The 24,758-nt window shown below is 36.0% G+C and overlaps 1 protein-coding gene across 1 annotated transcript in view; it reads left to right on the top strand.

Annotated features, from left to right (window-relative positions):
• LOC110575489 (bifunctional heparan sulfate N-deacetylase/N-sulfotransferase 4) overlaps positions 1-24,758 on the top strand; it is a 258,954-nt gene that overhangs the window by 148,400 nt on the left and 85,796 nt on the right. Inside the window, exons 4-5 of the mRNA XM_021684468.1 lie at positions 1,083-1,268; positions 3,074-3,202. Coding sequence (XP_021540143.1) covers positions 1,083-1,268; positions 3,074-3,202 — 315 coding nt within the window. The remainder of the gene's footprint in view (positions 1-1,082; positions 1,269-3,073; positions 3,203-24,758) is intronic.

The raw sequence follows: 24,758 nt of genomic DNA on the forward strand, positions 1-24,758 counted from the left end.
ATTTTCTTATTTTAAATTTGTTTTCCTTTAGACTCAACTGTTTATCCAAGGCAGGCATCTCATAGTAAAGTGTATGTTTCATAATAAGTAAATTGAATTGGTATGAACCAAAACCAAAGGAAGAACCTTAATTTTGCTTTTCTTTTACCCTCTGTAACCAAAACATCACTGGGTGTCCTATGACATTTGTCCCCTGGCTTTTAATTGGATCACCAATAATCAGTCTAGTCTGGGTACCCGTGTTCCCTCTACTCTGCACCATTTTACAGTAACTTCTAATGCACAGCCTTACTTAATTCATTTCCTCCCCACTTTTAGTTCATCTTAACGTGTTGTCACTAGGTCCTTCTTCCAAAAACATAGAGCAGATCATGTTTCTCCATGCTCAGAGAGCTTCCTTATCTACACTATCTAAGTGGAATTCATTCCAAATCCCTTAGTTAACAGTAAAAGCTCATTACTTTATAGTTCATACTTACCTTTCTGGTCATCTTCAATGTTACACACACACACACACACACGTACAGCATGCTTCTTCCATCTCTCATATTTGGCACTTGCTCAAGTGACACTGCTTTTCTTTTTTTTTTTTAAGATTTTATTTTTATTTATTTTTTATTTATTTATTTGAGAGAGAGAATGAGAGACAGCACAAGAGGGAAGAGGGTCAGAGGGAGAAGCAGACCCCCCGCCGAGCAGGGAGCCCGATGCGGGACTCGATCCCGGGACTCCAGGATCATGACCTGAGCCGAAGGCAGTCGCCTAACCAACTGAGCCACCCAGGCGCCCCGACACTGCTTTTCTATCTGGAGAAAGTCCATGTTCTATTCCTATCTTCTTCCAAAACTTCCTGTACTCAAATTTCAGAATTAAACTCACCCACATACCACATGTCAAAGTATTTACTATGATACCATGAGTTCTGTAAGATTATGAGCTGTTGAAAGACAAAAGTTCTGTCTTAGGTTTTGGATTTCTTGTACCTAGTATAGAATTCAACATATACTAAATAATGCTTATGGAAACAGTTTTAATTGGATTCAATTGCCCACGCTCCATGTGATGTTCTCGCTTTCTTTTAGGAACACGGAATACCTATCAACATGGGTTATGCAGTGGCACCACATCACTCAGGGGTCTACCCAGTCCATATTCAGTTGTATGAAGCTTGGAAGAAGGTCTGGAGCATTCAGGTCACCAGCACTGAAGAATATCCACATTTGAAACCTGCACGGTACCGAAAGGGCTTCATTCACAGTAACATCATGGTGAGCATATACTGCTGTGTGTAATGAAGGCTCTCAATACCTGTATGTGGAATAAATACGAGACATGACGTCAGAGCTCTCTAACAGAACATCATAAGTTCCTAACATACCACGGTGGTAACTGGTCACACATTAACACATTGTTTGGCTAGTAGCTTGCTTCATAAGCCGTGGGTGGTTTTGCCAAATCTAAGACAAGCTCAAAATCCTGAAAATGAATTTCAAATAAATCATCCATGCAGTTTCTCAATTGAAGTTTCGTCTGGAGACCTTATACTTCTGGGAGTTTCTCCTTGTCTTTTGGAGTTTTCCAGGCAAAATGTCAGTCCATAGATCAAGAAAATAGCTCCCAAATCACTACACTATCAACAGACAGAATCAAACAAATAGCATCTGAAAACTAAACTTATCTACTCAGTTTATTTTGGTTTTCAGACACTTAGAGTATCTTAGGATTTTTTTTTCTTATTCTTCTATCTTTTCCTTGCATTCTCTAAAAATGGAGGTAGATATATCTTTTTTCAGATATAATAATCTGATGCAACAATGGCGTATCAGTTGCTATAAATGAGAATAGAATCAAATGAGTTTTACCTGGTAATTTATAAGTACTCATTGGAATGAAAAAAAATATGGTATTCTTCACTTTGAAATAAAATAGCCCATCTTAAAATGTCCATCTCTAATTCCAGTGCCTGAGGTTATGTTCTCATTATCAGTTGCCTAGATCGTAGCGAGGGTCTACAAACTGTTCTCCTACTTTAAATATTTACATCTTCCCAATCCATTGTTCAGATTGCTATTAGATCATCATCTATCTAATTACTATCTAAAACCCAAAGAAAAGGCACTAACACACATGCCTAGCCACAGCCAGTACTAGAAGACCTTAAAAAGCCTCAGATTTGAATGGAGCTATTCATTATGCAAATAATGGTATTGACATTCGTAAAAATCCAGGAGGTATGGAAAGAATTGCTCTCATATAATTTTGAATTAGAGTGAAAATACCATTTCCCTTTATTGAGTTGCATGAACATTTGACTATTATAAAATAAAACATTCATTTTAACCAATATTATATGCATCCACTTAGTTTGAATTTAATACAAACTATTATAGACATAAAGCAAAGAATAGATAAAATTATACTCTGTTCAATTGGATGCATTTTTCCATTAGGTTATAAACAGTTTACTATTCAAAATCAACTTTTGGAATAAAATTACTTATTTGCTTCCTCTGTTGAGCATTCAAATTTATAACAGAATTAACCACAGAATGTACCAGAAGCAGTCATTAGATGGTTTGACTACTACTGTGACTAAAATTTAAAATCAGAGTGTAGTAAAAACAAAATTTATAAAAGTGGAAGAAGTGATGAAAATGGACTGTTTTGAATCTTAGAAACTGAGTACCATGAAAGATTGTATTTCAGAAGCAAGCAGAGTAATGGCCCAATCCCATGAAAAATGTAACTTTGGAGAATCTCTACATTTAAATTAAATTAATCCCAGGAAGACTTTTATTTTTTGGCAGTCCTTTAACATAACTCAGCTGGTGGGTGAGATTTATAGCACTTTGTGAAAATGCTTTAGCCTATATGTCCTATAGCTTTGATTTGGCAACTCCTTAGTATTTACGTACTTACACCAACACCAGGTCTTGATTTCAGTAAGATTTGACTTTAGCAGCCAAGGAGAAACTCCAACAGGAAATGATAATTTGCAGACTCTGAGGTCATGAGACAGTGGGGGAGCTCTTAATTAAGTAATGCATATGCTGCTTTCCCCCCTTTTCCTCAGGTCCTCCCTCGACAGACCTGCGGATTGTTCACCCACACTATTTTCTACAAAGAATATCCAGGAGGACCCCAAGAATTGGATAAAAGTATCAGAGGAGGTGAACTTTTCCTCACGATCCTTCTAAACCCGGTATGTATTCTATTTATGCTTTTTATAATAACATGAGAATGTTCAAATACATGTTTCATTTTGTTTCTATTGCCGATCCTTTCACAAGAATAGTTGGTAAATACTAGCCCTACTAGAAGGAAATTAGACTACATCTCCAAGTTATTCCAATTTGATTTTTAATTTTTATGATCTTCAATCAAGAAAAACACAGATTTGTTAAGAAGCGTATGTTGAATTTTTTTTTTTTTTAATTTTTTTTTTATTCTTATGTTAATCCCCATACATTACATCATTAGTTTTAGATGAAGTGTTCCATGATTCATTGTTTGTGCATAACACCCAGTGCTCCATGCAGAACGTGCCCTCCTCAGTACCCACCACCAGGCTAACCCATCCTCCCACCCCCCTCCCCTCTAGAACCCTCAGTTTGTTTTTCAGAGTAAGAAGCGTATGTTGAATTTAACAACTAAATGTAATATAACATCTCAGTGCTGACTTCTATTCTTGAATTGTAGTAAAGACATAATATGCAGCTCTCTAGCCCAAAATTAACATTCACAATGTCATCAGTGAATGCATATTTTGTCCATAAGTTGAGTTTGCTTCTGGCTCAAGATCTCAGTAGGCATACAATTCAGTCTCTAAAAATAATCACAATGTAAAATCACACTGAAAATATGTAACTAGGTATTATCTTTGTATACCAGGGCCCTCTGAGGCCTATTTTAAAAATCTCCACTAATTTTATTTGGAATCAAAATGGAAAATTTGACCCTTTTTTCTTTAATTGTGTCCCTTTATCTGTCAAAGTTTTACAGTTTTATTTCCTTTTATGTGTGTAAAAGTATATCAAGGTAGGGATATGGTATAATTAGGTCATGTTGAAATTATTTCAGCTTTCTGATTTTTCTCCCATAAATGTTCATTTCTGAGGTTTTACAAAAGCATCTCCTCTTTTACATCTTAGTGTGCCTCAAAAATATGAAGTAGCAGGTAGTACGCTATGCCCACTTTGTTTAATGTAACAAATTTTCATACTCAGAGAAAAAGATTCATGCATTAAACAAAACGACAGCTCAGTTGTCTGTGGTGAAGGTGTGTTTAAAATGAATTATTTAGATAATTTTTCTATGGTATTTTAAATTCCTGAAGAAGTCAAATAAAAACCTACATTGTGTAAAAAATGAAAACTTGCAAAATGGATTAAAGGTGTAGGGGAGTGGGGGTTAAAATGATTTAAGTATGAATAAATATGAATAATCAAAAAACCTTTCCCTCAAATGGCATAGTTATTGAAAACAAAACAAAATTTAAACAAGGTATGTTGTGTGGCGTGACACTATTCTAGCGAAGAGCTTGAACGCTCTATGATCTTTTACAAGAAACCATTTCTCAGAGCTTGCTTGCTCTTCTGTAAAACAAGCTAGTTGAGCTAAATAATCTTCAGCATGCCTCAAAGGTATCCCTTATGGACATAAATCTGAGATATTCCAATGTTTTGTGTATAATTCAAACTCATTGACACTTAAAAGATATCAGGATATTCTGTAAGTATTTTTTTGGAAATTGAGGTGTGCATGTAAATGTTAATGAAAGCAAATGTGGAAAATCTTTGTTTACCCCTTTCCCCACTAGTTGAGATTTTGATCTCCACAAAGGCAAGGGTCATTTTTTCATACCTTTTTCATTCCACGGCTACACTCTTGACCCCAAATCTGCTCTACCATTTCCTAAGGGGAAGTGGATAAGCATCAGAACACTGATGATTGCCTCCCCTAAAACTCTTTCCCCCAGATCTGATTGCTGTTGCTATAAATTATCTGAATACCTGTCTACTTGTCATGAAAGAGATGGATTTAAAACTTTTTTTTTTTTTTAATTTTGAATTCAGTACCATTCCCCTCATAAAGGGTCGTTCAGGGACTCATAGTTGGTTCTTTAAATAAAATCATCATAATATGACATTGGCATCTAGTATTTCTTGTGAATAGTAAACTTGTGAATTCACAAAACAACACTAACTACTGTAAACCTTGCTTAAAAACATTATCAATGTCATACAGATCGATTTTAATTACAGGAGGAATGGAAGAGTGGAAGAGGGATGTTTCAGGAGGCTTCTTTTATCCATTCACGACTGTGCTTGCTTTATCATTGTGAATTGATGGTGAACTCAAAATATGATACATGAATAAAGAAGAGAGACCTGGATAGACACAGCAGAAAGAGCAATGCTAGAAATGGTTAATGGTGTGGATAGGACATCATGAAGTATGGTAATATGAAGCCTGTACCTGGCAAATAGTGGCCCACAAAGATGTGAAATTAAGGAACGATGTTGCTTAAAACATGGATAGTGTACACCCATAAGCAATCTAGGGAGATGCTACTCGTCGGCTCTCTAGGGAGACAGGCAGCATCTGGTGGTGGTATCCGTTAAAATGGGGATTAATTCCAGACCTGTGTAGGCAGAAGTACAAGTCAGCATTCTCCAGAGAAACAGAACCAGGAGGGTGAGGGATGGGAGGGAGATAGAGAGATTTATTATAAAGAACTTGCTCATGTGATTATGTAGGTTGACAGGTCTCAAGGTCTGCAGTTGGTAAGCTGCAGACCCAGAAGAACCAATGATCTAGTTCTAGTACAAGTCCTAAGGACTTTCCTTAGGCCTGGGAATCAGGAGAGCTGATGGTGTAGTTCCAGTCTAAAAGCTGCCAATATCAAGACCCAGGAAGAGCCAATGTTTCAATCCAAATCTGAGGGCAAGAAAACAAACAAACAATCAATATTCTAGCTCAAAGACCATCAATCAGGAGTTCCCTGTTACCCAAGGATGGTGAGCCTTTTTGTTCTATTCAGGCCTTCAACTGATTGGATGAGGTCCACCCACATTAGGGAGAGCAATCTGCTTTACTCGGTAGACCAATTCAATTGTTTATCATCCAAAACACCCTCACAGACACACCCAAAATAATATTTGAGCAAATATCTAGTCAGTCTGGGGCCCAGTCAAGCTGACACATAAATTAACTACCACACCAGATGAGAGACTTAATGTGAATGAAATGAAATGGGCCACACTGAAAGAGGGGAAGAAGTGATGAATGAAGAAGCTTGGAATGTAAGCTTTGAAGTTTTTGTGCATTTGTCCCATTATGAATGGAGAGGTACCTTAGGTGGTGGGCTATGGTCAATACACTGATATGGAGAAAAGAAATAAGATGCTTAATTTCAGTTTCAGGTTAGATGGTTCCAGCAAGTCTGGCTAGGAATGGGCTTATGGGAATGGAGTGAGGAAAGAAGAAAACAAAAAGAGAAAATTCATACTGACCCCCAGCCCTCCCCTTTGATCTATTCTTTTTCTCCAACCTTCACTTAATTCTTTGTCAGAGTAAAAAGTATCTCTTTTTCTCTTTCACCAAAATCATGCTCAAGAAAACATCTGAAAGTTCATTGATGAGAAGGTATGCTATTGATATGAGTTAATTAATATGCTAATTCTAAGAATATTTGTATTCTAACAGAGCCAGTTCCCAAAGGAGAGGTCTATGCTTACATTATTTTAGATATCAAAGTCCCTTGTGAAAATAAGTATTAGGAAACATTCAACATCCATGAAATCACCTGCAGATGACCACTTCCTCTACCTACTGTTCCAAACGACTTGCAATGTGGAAAAGTGATTTTTATGAGGACTTTTAAGTAGGACAAGTGATCACTAGTATTAGCATAAACTCTAAAGATTAAAGGCCAATCTAGCTTTAATTTGTTTTTCATTGATGAACTATATTTTCACATCACAGAAATACTATAGTAATCATAGATATGACATCTTTCTTGTATGGTCATTTTCTCTATGGGTTTGTTAAATAGTGTATAGATTTCTGTTTGTAGCATTGGGTATTTTCTATGTTGATGAATGGATGAATAAGGATATAGACAGCATGACACAAAGCTAGCTGTGATAGTAAATACTCCAGAATAATATTAATATCCAGTTTTTCTTAGCGCATTAGAATGATAGACAAAATCTAGCAAGATGAAAATTAATAGGAAATAATGCAAACCCCCAAAATTATTTTCAAAGAAAATAGTGGTACAATTTCAGCATTATATAAGGATAAATATTGTATAACAGTAGATTAAGTCTGCCAGAAAGTTGTATGGGCTGCATTATGACATATTAAGTTCCTTGTCTTGAAGTTTCCCAAACAGAAATGTTGTAAGAATATGGAATCTATTACATTAACATCTCATTTGATGCTTACACATCTGTGATTCTATTCTTACTCAACTAGACATGGGGTATATCTCTTTCATCATAAAACATTAAAACATATAAAGTAGGTTTAATGTTAAATATTACAAACCAGCATTATAAATTGGTTATACTCTGTGATTGTAAGGTCAGAGGAAAAGAAGAAAGAGTAACTTATCAACATGTATACAAATATGAGAAGAGACAAAATGGAAAGTATTTCAGTGGCAGATGTATTAAAGGAAATGTATTGAGAAGAAAAAAAATTTTACATCATCAGTATACTGAAAGAAATATTACTGCTGGATTTTGCAGAACTATTTTGAATAGATTGGTAGTGTCTGGATTCATTTGTATGTAAACATCCTATGAGGCTAATAAAAGCTGGAAAAAGGATATGAGGGAATGTTCCGGAATCTCCTTCTCTAGAGTACTTTAAAATAGAATCAACAACTATAAAGTTCTTTCTTATTGCCTTGGGAGTTCATCTGCCTAAAGGAAGGGAAGTGGATTAAATAACCTTGAAAAGTTCCACATATTTTTTTTCCTGGTTTATAACTTCCACAACTCTGCTCTGAAGTCAAAAAGGCACAAACCTTTCTGCAGAAATGGACCCATAAATACACAGAACAAACTGGTGTTGCCAGTGGGTAGGGAGGGTGGGGGATGGACAAAGTGGACGAAGAGAATGAGAGGCACAGGCTTCCAGTTACGGAATTAATTAGTCATGGGGATGAAAGGCACCGGGTAGGAAATAGAGTCAGTGGTGTTAGAATAGCAGTGTATAGTGACAGTGGGAGTTGTACTTGTGGTGAGCTGAGCATGACATAGAGGCTTGTCTCATCACTACGGGTACACCTGAAACTAATGTAACATTGTGTGTTAACTATACTTTATTTTTTTTTAGAAAATGATACCATAACACAAAAGGGGTGGGGGGAGCATGAACCACATCAAGACCAGGGCAGTTTCGTCTAGCTTCCGACTTAGGGATTCACATTATTTTGTATTGTTCCCTCTAGAATAGACCTGTATCATTTCTGTACTCAAAAGTCTCTAATATTTTTTCTTTATGTATTTTCAAGGTTTTGGAATTTTTTTTTTTTTTGGTAACTCTAACTGGCATCCTGCTTCTATGCATATTTTAAAATATGTCATTATTTTCTGGGATGCCTGGCTGACTCAGTCGGAAGGAGCGTGGGACTCTTGGTCTTGGGGTCATGAGTTTGAGCCCCATGTTGTGTGTAGAGATTACTAAAATAAACAAACTTTAAAAAAAGTAAATTAAATTAAATATGTCACTATTTTCTAATCTACCATAAGACAGAAAATACAAATCAGAATATATTTTACATCTTGACTCACATATGAACTCCTGTTACTCTTGTGTGTTAGATCTTTTGATTCAACAAACTGCGAAGAATAGGGTTTCTTGATTTCCTTCAATACCAACTTGTTTTGCCCAGATGAATCTAAATTAAGTGATATGAGGGCCATTTGAATGGCATTTCAAAAGAATAGCTAGGCATCTGTCCACTTAACATTCGGATAACTTCCTCCTATTTTTCTTAGATTCTATCATGACCTCATCACATATTGATATTTTCTTGCACTGCTCCACACTTGTCAAATACTAACATGTATTTCCCTGGTGCCGAATCCTTCCTGTATTTTCAATATAATCTTTGTTCAGACAGGAAGAAATATAATTTAATCATGTATGAGGTGAAACAGCTTATACCAGGTTAACCCACCATCATTCAAGTCGAGACACTACCCTATAAAATATGCAGCAACTGACAATAATAAAGGAAGTCTGGAGTCTTATCAGATGGTGTCACCAGTAACTATAAAAGCTTGAAATGAGTATGTTCTACCGGACTGAATTTTTTTTGACTCATTTTAATTTTGTGCTACACAAAGAACAATATGAAAATAGAATTTTCTAAGTTTCTTAGCAGATAAGCTTTAAAAATGTTCAGATTCTAGAATGTTTTAAAATGGGAATACTGGGGTCAGGAAATCTATGTTTTCCGAAGTTCAAAGCAGTGTCTAGACTCACTAACCCTTGCCTGTATTTTGGCCAATTGCAAATCCAGTGAAGAAAAAATATGTGCCCGAAAGAGCGGTGTACTTGAAACTGACAGTAGAGTATAATGGAACTGCAGTGATATACTTCTCCATGTGCTGTCTGCTGAACGTTCATACTCCGAGACTGCTTAATGAGCTTTCCTTCTTCATGTATATCAATCTCCAAGTTTGTGGAATCTAATAGCAGGTGCAGTACATTTTTGGATTAGTGCTGGCTCTTAAGACAAAGTAGGTAAGGCATAAGAAAACATCAACATGAATAGCCTGAACCAAACTTTAAGTTCTTTTAGTGCTGAACTAATACAGAATCAGATATGTAAGATAATTCCCAGGAACATATTTTATGTGCAGCACAATAGAAAATGCAAGAAACATCCCAAGTCTATTTTAGAGCAGATTATAAAGAATTATTGATTACTGATATCAAGACATCCAAGTATTCTTTGATGATCTTGATTTTGATTTCTTATAAATGCTGTGCTTTATAGAAAATTGTAACAATCAAATAATATTTCATGTAGAACAAACAATTACATATTCTGTCAAAATATACTTCTCTACAAAATAATATATTAATAATTCTAACTCGGGGTCACAGGAGATTTTTACATGTGTACCAGCACTGCTTATTTAAAATAAATAAACAAATAAATTGACTTCTAACTTTGCTCTACTATAGTGAAATCTGCTTCTTATCTGGGCAGGGATTTTGAAGCAATTAGTGTTACCGGGAGCTGTGGGGCATAGAGCCTGGAAGAACAGCCACCAACTGTGAAAAGAATGGACCCCTGTAGAGTATATAGATTGTGGAAAATTCTATTTCCACTCACTGAAAGATCTACAGTCACCTCTTTTTTTTCCTTTATCTGTTTTTTTTTTTTTTCCTTAAAGGTTTGCAGGACTAACCTTTACAAAAGGACATAAATCACCACTTCTGAAGTGATTCACATTCACAGCAGGGACTTTGTAAAATCTGGAGTCACCTAAGATCCTTGGCCTCACTATGTATGATATTATTCTTTCTATTCACACCAAAAATCAGGATCAGAGTTAGTACAAGGATCTAGAGAATGTGAAGAAATTTTGCTCTTTTCTAATTTGGGGGGTAGTGCAGTTTTTGTTTAATTTTCCATAGTAGGATTTACACAGAAATTAGAACAGAATATTTTTGTCTTCTAAACCTGAACTTTCTCTTCATCAAATAAGAGGAAGATTGCTATTATTGTGTAGACATGCTTCTTTCTAATGCAATGGTTGCTACAGATCCTGATGGAATATCATTTACATTCATATATATATTTCTAGACCATGAACAAATCCATAAAATTGCTTTGGTTTTTTTCAATTTTGTTTCCCTAGAAAAATAAATGAAAGAGCAATATTTTATTGGGGAAGTGTATTTCATCTAGCGTAACTGGATCATTTAGTTTTCCCAATGCATGTTATGAAAGGTGGTGGAATAGCTCTTTAGCATAAATAAATTTTCAACAGCAAAAAATACAACCTCTTATTTATGTGGATGTTAGTCAATAGATAAACCTTTTTTTCCCTTTTCTTTATTTTGAAACTTGTAATATGGAAGTATTAGGCGCATGATGTTCTTGACATTCAGGTATAGTTTGGAGGCGAAATCAGTCCATTTGTGGTAATAAGAAAAAAATAAATAAAACCTCTCTGCATCACTGTTTATGTGGCTTAGTGGGCTGGTGGGATAGTAGGAAGGTAAGTGGGTTTTGTAGGACTTCACAATGTGTGCTTTTTTCGGTTTGTGAGTTTTCACCTCATTCTTGATTTTATCATCTCTTTCACAAATTATGTAACACCTAACTATTTCAATATACCTTGTTTCTTTTTCTTCATATTTTTTTCCTAATTTTGAAGTACAGTGAAGTAGAAAGACCATTTGTATCACTTTATTTCACTTTGTTTCTTCCTACTTCATTTTCCCCTGGCTATTCTGAGGAGTCAGACTAATGTGAAGATAAAAATATGAGCTCTTTCCTAAAGCATGTTGGTATTTTCATATTTTTTTAATAACTGGAGACCAAATTATTTAGTCTCAATTTTCCATTAGTGGTTACATGCTGATATAATGAGTATTTATGTAAATACTTAATTAACTGGTATCCATTGAGGAATTGAAAAGAAAAAGTCTTATAATTTCTATCCTTAGTCTTATCAGCAGATGGCCAAAAAAATTCTATCACTAAAGTTAGCTTGAGCTGACATTTATTTGTTAAATTTTTATTTGAGATTGACCTACTCTTAAATGTAAGAATTATTGATAAATATAATTGGAAATCTGGTGCTTAATTTATAATGAATTGTTACAGTTGCTTAGAGGGCAAACCCCCACCGCTATTTTTATCTCAATTATTTCATTTCTTTTTTTATTCGATTTTTTAAGGAGATCATCCTGATGACACTATCAATTAGTTCTAATGTGTGGATATTCATACATGCGCATAATTCAGTCAAGGAATGCAGGGGAATGCTGTCCAGCGGAGTTGATATTTAGTAGAGATTCATCAGGCAAATGAGGTGACACGGTGGGGCTGTGGAGTGGGAGTATGCAGTAGGAGGTTTTCCAGTCAGAGAGAAGAGATATAGAAAGTTAGAGAGGGTAAAATAGCCGTCGCAAGTTTGGGAACTGTACATGTTTGGGTTTTGCAGGAGTACAAGATGAAGATAAAGTTCTAAGAGTAGGTAAGAGAAAGATCATAAAAGTTTTGTATGACATGTTAACAGTTTGAATATCATTATTCTGTTGTAGGAAGGGAAGGAATTTGAGCAAGGGAGCAACAGAATCAAATATTAACCGTTACTTGTAATTTTAGCTGACATTTCAGGGTCTGTCCTAGATAGAAGACATTAGTATACACTCCCCCTTATGCCGACAGTACTTCATGCCTCCACCTCACTCTTTATGCCTCAGATTTCATCTCTACTGTCTCTTCCTCACCTGGGCTCTCACAGGTTTAGGACATGACTCGGCTGCTACATATACACATGGAGCCACATACGCAGCACTGCTTGCAGTGGTATCTTTATGTTTCCTGAGTATTCTCTTTCTCACCTGTGCTATGTGTAGCCCCAGGCATAAAGTGTTGGTTTAATAAGTATTTGGTGAATAAACCCATAAATGGGTGATAGCATCACAGCTGCGTCTGTCTACCATGTGCTGTTTCACACAAGTTGTTAGAGCAGCGTCAAAAGCAAAGGGAAAGGAAGGGAGAACGAGGGAGTAGAAAGGAAAGTAGAGGCAGGGGAGAGGTGACAAGGAAAGGAGAGGGGGAATATGGAAAGGAAGGGAAGAAAGGGAAGGGGAGGGAAAGTAAGGGAAAGAATCAAGGATGGAAAGAAGAAAAAAATGGAAAACCATTCCTTTCTCTTTCATCAAATCAAATGGGGCACAGGAATGTAACTTATCTAGTAACCAAAATTCAGAAGATCTTATTTTATTTTATTATTTTTATTAATTATAAGAAAAAGTCATATCATATTCCTAAGGCTTCCGAATTTCTGTTTGTAAAATGAGGAAAATAATGTTAGTCCCCTTGCTGTTTTACACAGATAGTATGAAATGTGATAAAACAAAGTAAGTGCTTTGATTTTTCAGAGAAAACATAAATAATTTGGATAGAATTCTTATTTGAAAAAGTAGAAGTATATATCATTTTTATTATCAAATGATATTTGAGGTATGTTAGCAGCCCATAAACTCTGGGTTTATTTACAGTTTGAATTTTGCTTGATTGTTTCTCCCTGCTGGAACACATAAATCAGGGATAAAGACATTCTCTTTTTACCAAAGCTTTTAGTTCATTATGTTTTGCTTCTGAAAACATTCTTGGTTGTGTTACTTTATTGTGCTTTCTGAGCTATTTTTAAATGATAACATTTCTATCATTATTCCAGTGAAACAAATTGAGTCATCAAATGCAGTGCTTTCTTGGCCCCTCAAGACTGCTTTTTTAATTTGGCTTTGGTATCTACCAAAGTACCTCAGATGTTTTTGTCAAAGGTTTTGGTTTTGTGGTTAGTGTTGCTGATTATATTATTATTGCTAACAATAGAGAGGTTTTCTGGAAACGCTAGGTCCATACTTTTTTAATACTTTATAGTGAACATTGTCTGCTGTGGAAATTTTGCTCAAGTGAGGAATACATAGAATTATAGCAATCTCTGTGTTTAGTACATAAAAATTAATTATATGAAAAATGGAAGATTTCCCAATTGTTACATAATTATAGATAATTTAGATGAATGAGTTGAACTCAATAGAAATAAGAAAACCCAATCCCACAGACTAAATAGAAAACTCTAGACTGGATTTCATTACTTATCGCAAAGGGAAAGGATACTCTTCATGTCTACAATCATTGATCCTATAGATCTGTCGCCATTGAACTTCACACCTAACAGAACAGTCAGCGTTCAATTACCTCTGTGAAAACATTAACTAAAACTAGAGAAGGAGCCAAGAGATTTAGAAGTAAAGAAAAGGTTGTTTTCTTGTAAACGGCAAGTTCACAACTGCCAACATCCTTTAGAACTATGTGAAAATTACTAGCTTGAACAATGTAAAAGATTCCAAGCATGAAGTGTTTCCCTGATTTATAATTGTCACTTTTAACACGATTTAAGGTATCCAATAATGGCATTCAAAGTATAAAGTGTAAGTAGCGGAATTTTGCTCCTTCTTGAAGCTGTTATTATATCCACTTAAATTCTCTTTCACACACAGGTACACATTCAAATCAAATGTGAATAAAAGATGTGACTTGAAAATTGCCATCCTCCTGAAACTTCTTTTCAGAAGCCCATTCTGTAGTTCACTTAAACAACTTGCTCAAGCAATCAAATCTATATAGGCAGAGCTTTCTACATGGGCTGATATGTTATGCTCATAAACACAGTTTAAGAATTATGAGCTATTTAGAGAAATAAAAAGGAAACTTAAACACATCACATTGCCCCGAATTGGAAGTAGCTTTTATCCTATCCTTTGCCAAATGCTTCTTTAAAAAGTATATGCTATAGCATATAATGACTCTTGAACCTTTAGTAATTTAGATTTTGAAAGAGAAACTCATCTATAAGCAAGCACAGCCATAGTGACTCACAGTGCAAGGAACCATTGGCTGAATTATTATGGTTTTGGTAATGACTTTCTAGTGAGCAAACTCCCAGTAACATAAGGACACATTACTTTTACAAGATGTGCCCATAGTAGGTCCTATTACATATCTGTTGAACGAATAAGTCCATCAGTAAGTACTGCCAACCCTACTTCCAAAATATATCCCAATTAGTGCTTTTTTTTCTTTCCATCTCCGCAGTGAGCCTACAAGACAGTGGCTCCATTATCTCTCTCCCAGACAACTGCCACCATTCTGGCCACACAGAATCCATTATTCCAAGAGCAGTCAGGGTGATGTTGTTAAATGCACAATAAAGCATGTCACAGCCATTCTTAAAGCCCTCCAGTGGCACCTCATTTAATCTTAGAGTAAAATTCAAGTTCTGGGCCATGACCTGGCCATCTTCTCTGCACTTATCAAGTTCCATTCTGTCCTTTACTTACTACACTCCAACCACACCATCCCTATTTCTGTACAGTCTAAATATGCCAAGATTGTTTGTCCATCAGGGCTTTTGTGCTTTTGGCACCTTGCTTGGAACAAGTGGCTTCCAAAAATCTGTACATCTGCTTTCTTCTGCCTTCCATGTCTCAGGTCAAACGTCACTTCCTCAGAGAGTGGTTGCCTGACCTTTACCCAATAACCATCTATCACTTAAATGTCTTATTTTTTCGTGGCAGCTATTACTCTCTGAAGCTATCCTGTTGATTTATGTGTTCACCATCTGTCTCTTTCCCCCAATTCCATTTCCTGTCCTTATGCAACCAAGGACCTACTCCACATTAGCTCCATGAGTCCAGCAACATTTATGTTCGGGTGGAGGGTCAGGGAGGATATGAGTGGCGTAGAGATCGCTAAACCACTTGATTGTTAACCACTGTATATTTCTGGATAGATGTCTCTGTGAGCTTTAGCAGTGATCTTTAGCCAAAGATTTGAATGTTAATGTGCCATTGAAAACAATTCTATATTTTGATCACTGTCTGCTTGTTTGTTTTGGCACACACAGATACCTTTGTGATTTTTATGGGAAACAACATATACTTGAAGTGCTTTATAATGTCTATGCAAATTTGACTTAAAGTAATATTTTATTTTATCTTACCAAACTGGTTACATTAATGTCTGCCTAAAGTTAGAAAAACATAACTAGTAATAATTTCCTAAGAAACACAAATCTGGGGGCACCTGGGTTGCTCAGTCAGTTAAGCGTCTGCTTTCAGCTCAGGTCATGATCCCGGGGTCCTGGGATCGAGTCGGGCATCGGGCTCCCTGCTCAGCGGGGAGCCTGCTTCTACCTCTCCCTCTGCCTGCTGCTCCCCCTGCTTGTGCTCTCTTGCTCTCACTCTGTCAAATAAATAAATAAAATCTAAAGAATAAAATAAAATAAACAAATCTAAATCTGAGATATGAGGGTAAATCTGTAAAAATTTCTGTGATATCCAAGCTATTTTCAACACCCACTCAAATATTATTATTATTTTATTATATTATTTTTAATATGATGAAGCGCTCTTTGTTCTATTTATAGTAAATAGCTAGCTAGTACTTATTCAATGTTTACTCTACCTAATATTCTAAATGATTTACATGTATTAACTCATGTAATCCTTCCAACAACCATATGAAGCGGATGCTATTATTATCTCCATTTTCTAAATGAAGAAACTATCCAGAAGAAGTTAACTAATCTAGTATCATGCAGCTAGGAGATGGGAGAACTGCAAGTTTCACTTAGGAAGTCAGGTTCCAAAGTCGTCGCTCTTTTCGCAGTACATTTTGCTGTCTCTCCTAGTCAGACAACTGTCAAAATAGTAATTTAACTTGGGAAAAATCTGTCTCTTTGAGGGAAAGTGATCTTAGCAGCAATAACTGTACTCCATCAACTTCCAGGGTTGAATATGTTTGTGTAATTGCAGAACTATATATACCTTTCAGAGTTCCGTGCTCCATCAAAGCCATAGGCGCCTCGATTCATTTAATAAGCACCTATTAAATACTGTTCGTGTATCAGAGAAATAAGAAAACAGGGTACAGTCCTCATAGACTGGTGGAAGAAATAAACATAAAACAAAAAATTTGGATAAAGTTTGATGAACGCTATTTTAAAAAGGAATAAAGGGGCGCCTGGGGGGCTGTCGGTTAAGCGTCCGACTCTTGATCTTAGCTCAGGTCTCGATCTCAGGGTAATGAGTTCAAGTCCCAAGTTGGGCTCCACATTTAGCGTGGAATAGCGAGTGACTTTTGACAATGTGACTTTTGAGCTGGACAGAGTATATAGAATTTTGACTGTCACTGAAGGAAAAGGTGTTTCATGCTGACAGGAAGCTAATGAGCTAATGAGCTTAAGGCATATACGGAAAGAACAATAGAAACAGGGATAAGAGTGAACGGAGAGGGCGCCTGGGTGACTCAGTTGGTTAAGCGACTGCCTTCAGCTCAGGTCATGATCCCAGGATCCTGGGATCGGGCCCCGCACCAGGCTCCCTGCTCTGCGGGGAGCCTGCTTCTCCCTCTCCCACTTCCCCTGCTTGTGTTCCCTCTCGCTGTGTCTCTCTCTGTCAAATAAATAAATAAAATCTTAAAAAAAAAAAAAAAGAAAGAAGAGTAAACGGAGAGAAGGAGGCTGGAAGAGGCCTTGGGGTTACACTGTACAGCTTTTTATGCATCATGCATAAGGGCATTCGAGTAGGTGAGTGACATGATACTCAGGTTTAGAAATAAAGTGAATATTCTAATTTCTTAATATTCAAGCTATTCCATCAAAATGGCGACCTTCCTTGAGAAAGGATATTTTTTCTTTTGTGAGACGAGGAGTAGTTTGGTCCCTTGTTAGAACCTTCAAAAAACTCTCATCTCAATAATAAACAAAACTTGTTAGTCCATCGCTCACAAAAAAAGAGGCCGTAGTTTGAATGTGTTATCCTTTCTTCCAGGCTGTCTTTGCAAAATGAACAATCTCAAGGACTTCAGATTAACCTTTTTATTTTTTTTTAATATTTTATTTATTTATTTGACAGAGAGAGAGCACCAGAGGGAGAAGCAGGCAGAGGGAGAGAGAAAAGCAGGCTCCCCGCGGAGCAGGGAGCCCGAAGCGGGGCTCGATCCCAGAACCCCGGGATCAGGACCTGAGCCTAATCAATTAATTTAAATTAATACTGTGTAACAATGGAAACACTGCAGTTTTGAACCCATAGTCTTTGTGGGGTTTTTCCCTATGTTTTTCCTTTTCTATTTTCCCTTTCCTTTTTTCTTTCTTTACTTCCCTCTTTCTCTTTGTTTCTTTCCTTCCCTCCTCCCTCCCCACCTCTCTCCTTCTTTTCCTTTCCTTCTTCCTCCCCTCCTCCTCCCACTTCCCCCATTTTCCTCCTTCTTCCCCTCTCCACCCCCTGTGCCCCCCTTCTCTTTCTCTTGTTCTCTTTAACGAGCAACTTCAGCTCATTCTTTCTTTTTTTTTTTTTTAAGATTTTATTTATTTGACAGAGAGAGAGAGGGAACACAAGCAGGGGGAGGGGGAGAGGGAGAAGCAGACCTCCCGCTGAGCGGGGAGCCCGATGCGGGGCTCGATCCCAGGACCTCGGGATCCTGACCTGAGCCGAAGGCAGGCGCTTAACAACTGAGCCACCCAGGTGCCCCAGCTCATTATTTCTAGAATCATTATATTACTAGACAACAACAAAAAAAACCATGTAATAATATTACATGTTACTGTCCACTGACTTTTAATGCCATCATAATGATAAAAATAATGACTTCAGTTAACAACCAATGAAGTAGATTTTAAAACAAACTTATATTTAGGAAAACACACAGGCTTTATACTACTACATTTAGTGTCTTTAGTGAAATGTTTTCTGTATTTAAAAAAAAAAAAGGAGTCAGTTCTTGAGACTTCATCCCTAAGAAAAATGACTTTTTATCTTATAATTCAATCATGAAAAGAAGGGTTGTAATTCTTTGCATATTTTGACTGCTAACAAGTAGATGATTATAAAAGAAGAAAGAATTTAATATCTAGTATATTTATCTTAACTTCTAATTTGACTTATTAACCTCATTGCATACTACCTGGGGTCAGTGGGAAGAAAATAGCAAGCCGTGAAGAAATACAACCAAATTCACGTACAATTGGTTCACTGACCCCATTATGGCATTGGCCAGTCTTTTGAGGTTCCCTCCTAGAGATGTGACAGCTTTGTGATTTTGTTTTTAGCAGACTGAGCAGAGAGGCCACAGAGGAAAGGCCTATTTGTGATTGCTCAAGAACCCCTGAGAAGGGGGTGAGGTTAGTGAGAACATTTGCCTTTAGGGATCTTCTTACCAATTCTCTGGAGGACCTTGGTTTCAGTATTTATATCTAACACCTTTGCTAAGCAGTATGTTATTCAATTTTTCTTCATTTTAAAAAATTATTTAGAATAGTGCCAGTTTAATATTTTAAGTGAAAATAAAAATCAGATCAACGTCGGTAGCAAAAGAGGAATTATAGGAGCAGACATAAATAATGTCCCTATTTCCACATGCCACTGTCTTGTGTCCAAGTAACCTATTCCCTGTTCTCTGTCTGGCAATGCCAGGAGTGAAAAAGAAGTTAATGAAAGATTAAAGGGAAACAAGCAGTTGCTCTTGTTTTTCAAAAGATAGTGATTTAAAGCATGGACTGGAAAAGTCAAGTACTCTCCACCTCAATTTCCTGCCACCTCAGCTTTACATAAGCAAATTGCAAAACAGGAGTTTAGTTAGTGCCACGACTGTTGAAGTTTCAAGGAAATATAGAAAAAGGGGTACTAATTCTGAAAGGATGATTGTTACCTTATTAAAAAGTAAAATGTTCCCTGTAGTTCATACACAGTCACCAACCTGTATTTAAAAGTATTCCCAGGCTATTAAAATATGTTTATTATTTCTCTCCCCAGGGTGGGGAAAAGGAATTCCCTCTAAGGCAGTGGTATCTAACATTTTTAGACGTATACCATATCAATAAAAATGATTTTGAACAGGTTGGGCGCCTGGGTGGCTCAGATGGTTAAGCGTCTGCCTTCGGCTCAGGTCATGATCCCAGGGTCCTGGGATCGAGTCCCGCATCGGGCTCCCTGCTAGGCGGGGAGCCTGCTTCTCCCTCTGCCTCTGCCTCTCTCTCTCTCTCTGACTCTCATGAATAAATAAATAAAACATTTAAAAAAATGATTTTGAACAGGTATCCACAAAATATTCATAAATATTTATTTATGTATAAGTTCATTCCCACTATGCCAATGCATTACTATACCACACATTACATTGAGATGCAAAATAAATACAAATAAAATTGTAATGTTTTCGGGCGCCTGGGTGGCTCAGTTGGTTGAGCGACTGCCTTCCGCTCAGGTCATGATCCTGGAGTCCCGGGATCGAGTCCCACATCGGGCTCCCTGCTCAGCAGGGAGTCTGCTTCTCCCTCTGACCCTCCTCCCTCTCATGCTCTCTGTCTCTCATTCTCTCTCTCGCAAATAAATAAAAAATCTTTAAAAAAAAAATTGTAATGTTTTCTCGTGGAGATGAGTTTATTAACCCTGCTGGCATTCTTGCATTCTGGGAACCACTGCAGTAGTAGATTAAAAAGCTGATTAAGAGATAGAAAAGTATTATAAATATGCAAAAGAATTTTTACATGTTATTTTGTATATTTTGTATATTCTTCTAACCTCTCTTTAGTATCAGGACCAAATCATGCAATGCTGTAGAGGCCATGGAAAGACATTTTACTCTTTATATTATTATAAGTGTGTTTTTATATTTTTACAAGGATTTTATTTACATAGGGGTGATGTGAGCCATCAGAAGGTTTTGAATAGGGATCTGATACAATTAGATTATGTTTTGAAAGAAATAATCTGGATGCCGAATGGTGAAGAGTCTGAAGTCAACCAGTGTGGAGGAAAGATACCAATTAAGAGGATATTTTAAGGCAGAAATTAATGCTCGGACTAGGCAGTATTAGTGGAGGTAGTGAGACGTAGTTGATGATAGCATACATTTTAACTGGTGATGGATTCTATGTGGTGTGGAAGAAAGAAGAGTCAATGATGACCTAAACGGTTTAGTTTGAAGAAGCAGATGGATGAAAGCACAGTCACTAAGATGGGGAATATTGGGAGAGGAGCCAGTTAGAGGAAGGGGCTATCAAGTGTACATTTACTGATAAGCTGAGTTTGAGGTATACTTTCGGCATCCAAAATATTACTCATTTGGCTACGTGAGTCTGCACTTCAGGAGATTATAATAGTGAGATATATTGGCATCAAGATGTCATATAAAGTTATGGGACCGAATGAGCAAAATTATAGATTCAATAACATGCAAAATATCTTTCTCATATTTAGGAATATTATCCTAGACACTGCTATTTCTTATTCGTAATTGCAAGGAAAATCATCTCATTTTCTCTGGGACAAAGAACAAACCACTATACACACACACACACAAGCCCCTTCCTTTGAGTGACTGTCATAATATTGAAATATGATAATGTTCTAGGGCCTCCTTTTTCTCTAATAGAAATGTTCAGTTCCTGAAATGGCAATTCCGAGAAATTAAGGACATGGATGATTGAGACGAGCTTTTCATTTTTGCTCACGTACTACAGTTTATGCCTCATTGGATACCTTTAATTTTCCCCCTATTTCCTTACCAAGCTTTTGAGTGGGTCCGAAAAGAACGTGATTTGACATATTTAAGGCATTCTGAGACAGAATCTGTACCCATGATCATATCTCTTCAGTGTCCACAAGGTCTCATAGTATCTTTTTCCAGCTCATCTTTCTTGCTCCCTTGCCATTTTGGATGATAAAGAACCAGCTCATAAATGTTTAACAGACAAGATAAGCTAATAAATACTTCTCGAAATATCACCCTCTTACAATAGTCAAAGAATTATATGTCCTAGAATAATTCCTTATGCCAACCAAAAAGAGCTCTCTATAAAGCCAAACTGTTTAAGTCAAAATTAAAAATAAAATCTACATTTCAAATGAGATATTAGCAACTCTTCTGGCATTTTAATGTTACATCTTGCTACTCATCTCAATAACCTTTTAATTTCATACTAATGCATAAAATTGTCTTTACTAACGAGTAAGGATTTACTCAAGGAAATTGGGGATATCTTAAATTATAAATTCTTGAATGGCCATTGAATTAATCTAAATTAGAAATTTAGATTTCTAATAGGTCTCAGTGGCTGAGAATTTTTAAGCCTCTAACCCTGAGCCATGTTAGCCTAGATGTAATGATTTACCACAATTTCTCCTTCCTCGATATGCTTTATTCATAATTGTCATAATGATTAGAGGTAAACATTATTTTTTTTTAATGACTGTCGTTTCCTTTTCATTGAAGGATATCACTAATTAGGAGGGGGTAATTTTTTGATTAAGTGAATTTTAAAAATAATAAAATTCTTTAATTATAGGGTTTGGATCAAATTGACATTTTATTTTGATTAAGATATTGGTGGATGGCATCATACTGAGGTAATAAAAAAAGAATCGGTCCATTCCAAGTCTTATATCTTGTAACATATTTCATAAAATTTTCCCTTATATATATTTAAACCTAATAATATCAGAACACTTTTCATGCTAGTTAATTAAACAATTTTAAAATATATTATTTAAGCCTATGGTTTACTTTCTTCACTATAATTGTGAAAGTAGAAAATAATGTTAAATTGAAATTGCTTCCGAATAGTAAAATTACAGACTTATAAGCATTAGTTTGTTGTTCTAAGAAAAAAGGTTTGAAAAGTTACTGTTCGTGTGTGTTTATATGTGTATGTATTAACGTGTTTCTGGATTTTGCTCTATTTTTCTTTTTTTTTTTTTTTTTATTTATTTATTTGAGAGAGCGAGAATGAGAGAGAGTACATGAGAGGGGGGAGGGTCAGAGGGAGAAGCAGACTCTCCGCCAAGCAGGGAGCCCAATGCGGGACTCGATCCAGGGACTCCAGGATCATGACCTGAGCCGAAGGCAGTTGCTTAACCAACTGAGCCACCCAGGCGCCCTTGCTCTATTTTTCTGAGTCTAGTTATAGTAAGGAAAAAACCTTAACCTTGGATAACAAAAAATTATTGTCTAAATCCAAATATAATTCATAATTGAAACTGTACCAGTCTCCTGCAGCAGTTATCCAATAAAATGACTTTGTATATCATATTGAGCAAAATGTAAGGGTCGAACATTTTATATTTAACAAACTCTATGTAATTAAATAGTAAGTTAACACAGTTTTTTTTTACTACCCCGGAAAAGGAGAAAAACTCACAAGAATTTAATTCAACTGAGTTGATTTAAAATGTTTAACAATATGTGGATTTTTTTCCTAATGATAGAGGTAATAAATGCATGCTTACTTAGGACAATATGAAAAATAAAGGAAAATAAAACAAGACAAAATCCACCTACCTCCTGCCACATTTTACAGTACTGGGAAGTGCTTTTTCAATATGTATAACCATAGATTATATAATTTATATCTTGTCTTTTTAATTTAGCATTATAGCATGAGGATTTTCCCCTGACATTAGAATTATTTAAAGTTATTCTATGAATGTTATACTATACACAAAAATATGACTTTAACATTATTCACTTGATCATTCTCCTGTTGCTGTATATTTATTACCAGTATTTCTCCTTTAATTCATCTTCTATACATCTACCAGAGATATATCTTATGTTAAATAAAAATCTTTTCATACTATTCCTCTCAAAATTATTTAATGATTCTCCTTCAAGTCTAAACCTCTATCATAGATACACATCTTTTCTCAGTGTAAATCTAGTCAGCACTGGTCTCACACCATCCCAAGGACTGCAACATCCAGCCATGTGGGTGTTGGCTCCTTCCCAAGAGCCCTTTTTATTCATGCCTGTAAGATAGGTCCTATGCTCTCCCCACTCTTGTTCACTTTCTTTACCTAACTTTTTGCTCTCTCCACTCAGTTTAGGTACAATATCTTCTTTGAAGACTTCCTGACTACCCCCCACACCAGGTCAAGTTAGGTGCTTCTCTTCTAAGTTCCCATACTAGCTTGTATATACTTCTAACTTAGCACCTATCATCACCCCCTTTTAACTTGTCTGTTTACATGATGAGCAGTTTCTGGGCTGTTTGCACATGAAATTATTTTTTGCTTTACCAATAATGCAACTTAGTGCTTATAAGTGAATATGTTAATTAAAATAAATTAAAACTTTTTTTTTAATTTTCCTATGTACTAGGCGTTGGTATTCCTGGTCCTTTGTGTGTATTAACTTAATTTCATCTTCAAAATAACCCTTTGAGAGAGGCACTATTATTTACCTTTTTTTTTTAATAGATGAAGAAACTGAGGGATAGCAAGGGTAAGTAATTAACCTGATTAAAGTTAGACATTTAATAAATATCAGAGCCAGGTTAGGAGAACAGCCCTCATAAAAAAGACCTTATGCTCTGCCTCTGAGCCAGATGTGTCTTCTTAAAGTTTACAGTGAATCCAAGGACAAGCATAAGATTTGACTTTAGAGCAAAGCAACCAATTAAAACAGCAAAGACACATGTTCAACGCCTCCACTTTATTTCCCAGAATTTAAAAAAAAGAGAGAGAGAGAGAGTAAGCAAAGGTAAACAATTTGCTAGTTAGGGTCTTATCAGAGAACAATTAGTTCTCCTTTTCCTCATTCTAATGTACTTTCAGACTAGATTAAGTGGACTTAGTACTTCTTTTCTATAAAATTAAGACAGAGTTGCAAAGAAAATAGAATTATAAATCACTAAAAGAACAAAGAGTTATTACTTTTATTTATTGAAAGCCAAAATTTTACGAAATATGCAAAGACTTCAGTCTTGATAAACAGACTTAATTGTGAAAAATAAATGCACCACAGTCCCTTCAGAAGAGCTAGAGTCCTAGATCCATTCAAATGCAAATCAGTTGGAAGTTTGTTTCTAGTCTAGACAAAAGCCACATATATATCTATATATCTATATCTATAGATCTATCTATCTATCTATCTATATCTATCTATCTATCTCTATATCTATATCTATAGATCTAGATCT

The sequence above is a fragment of the Neomonachus schauinslandi genome, chromosome 2, assembly GCF_002201575.2.
Source record: "Neomonachus schauinslandi chromosome 2, ASM220157v2, whole genome shotgun sequence".
NCBI lineage: Eukaryota > Metazoa > Chordata > Mammalia > Carnivora > Phocidae > Neomonachus > Neomonachus schauinslandi.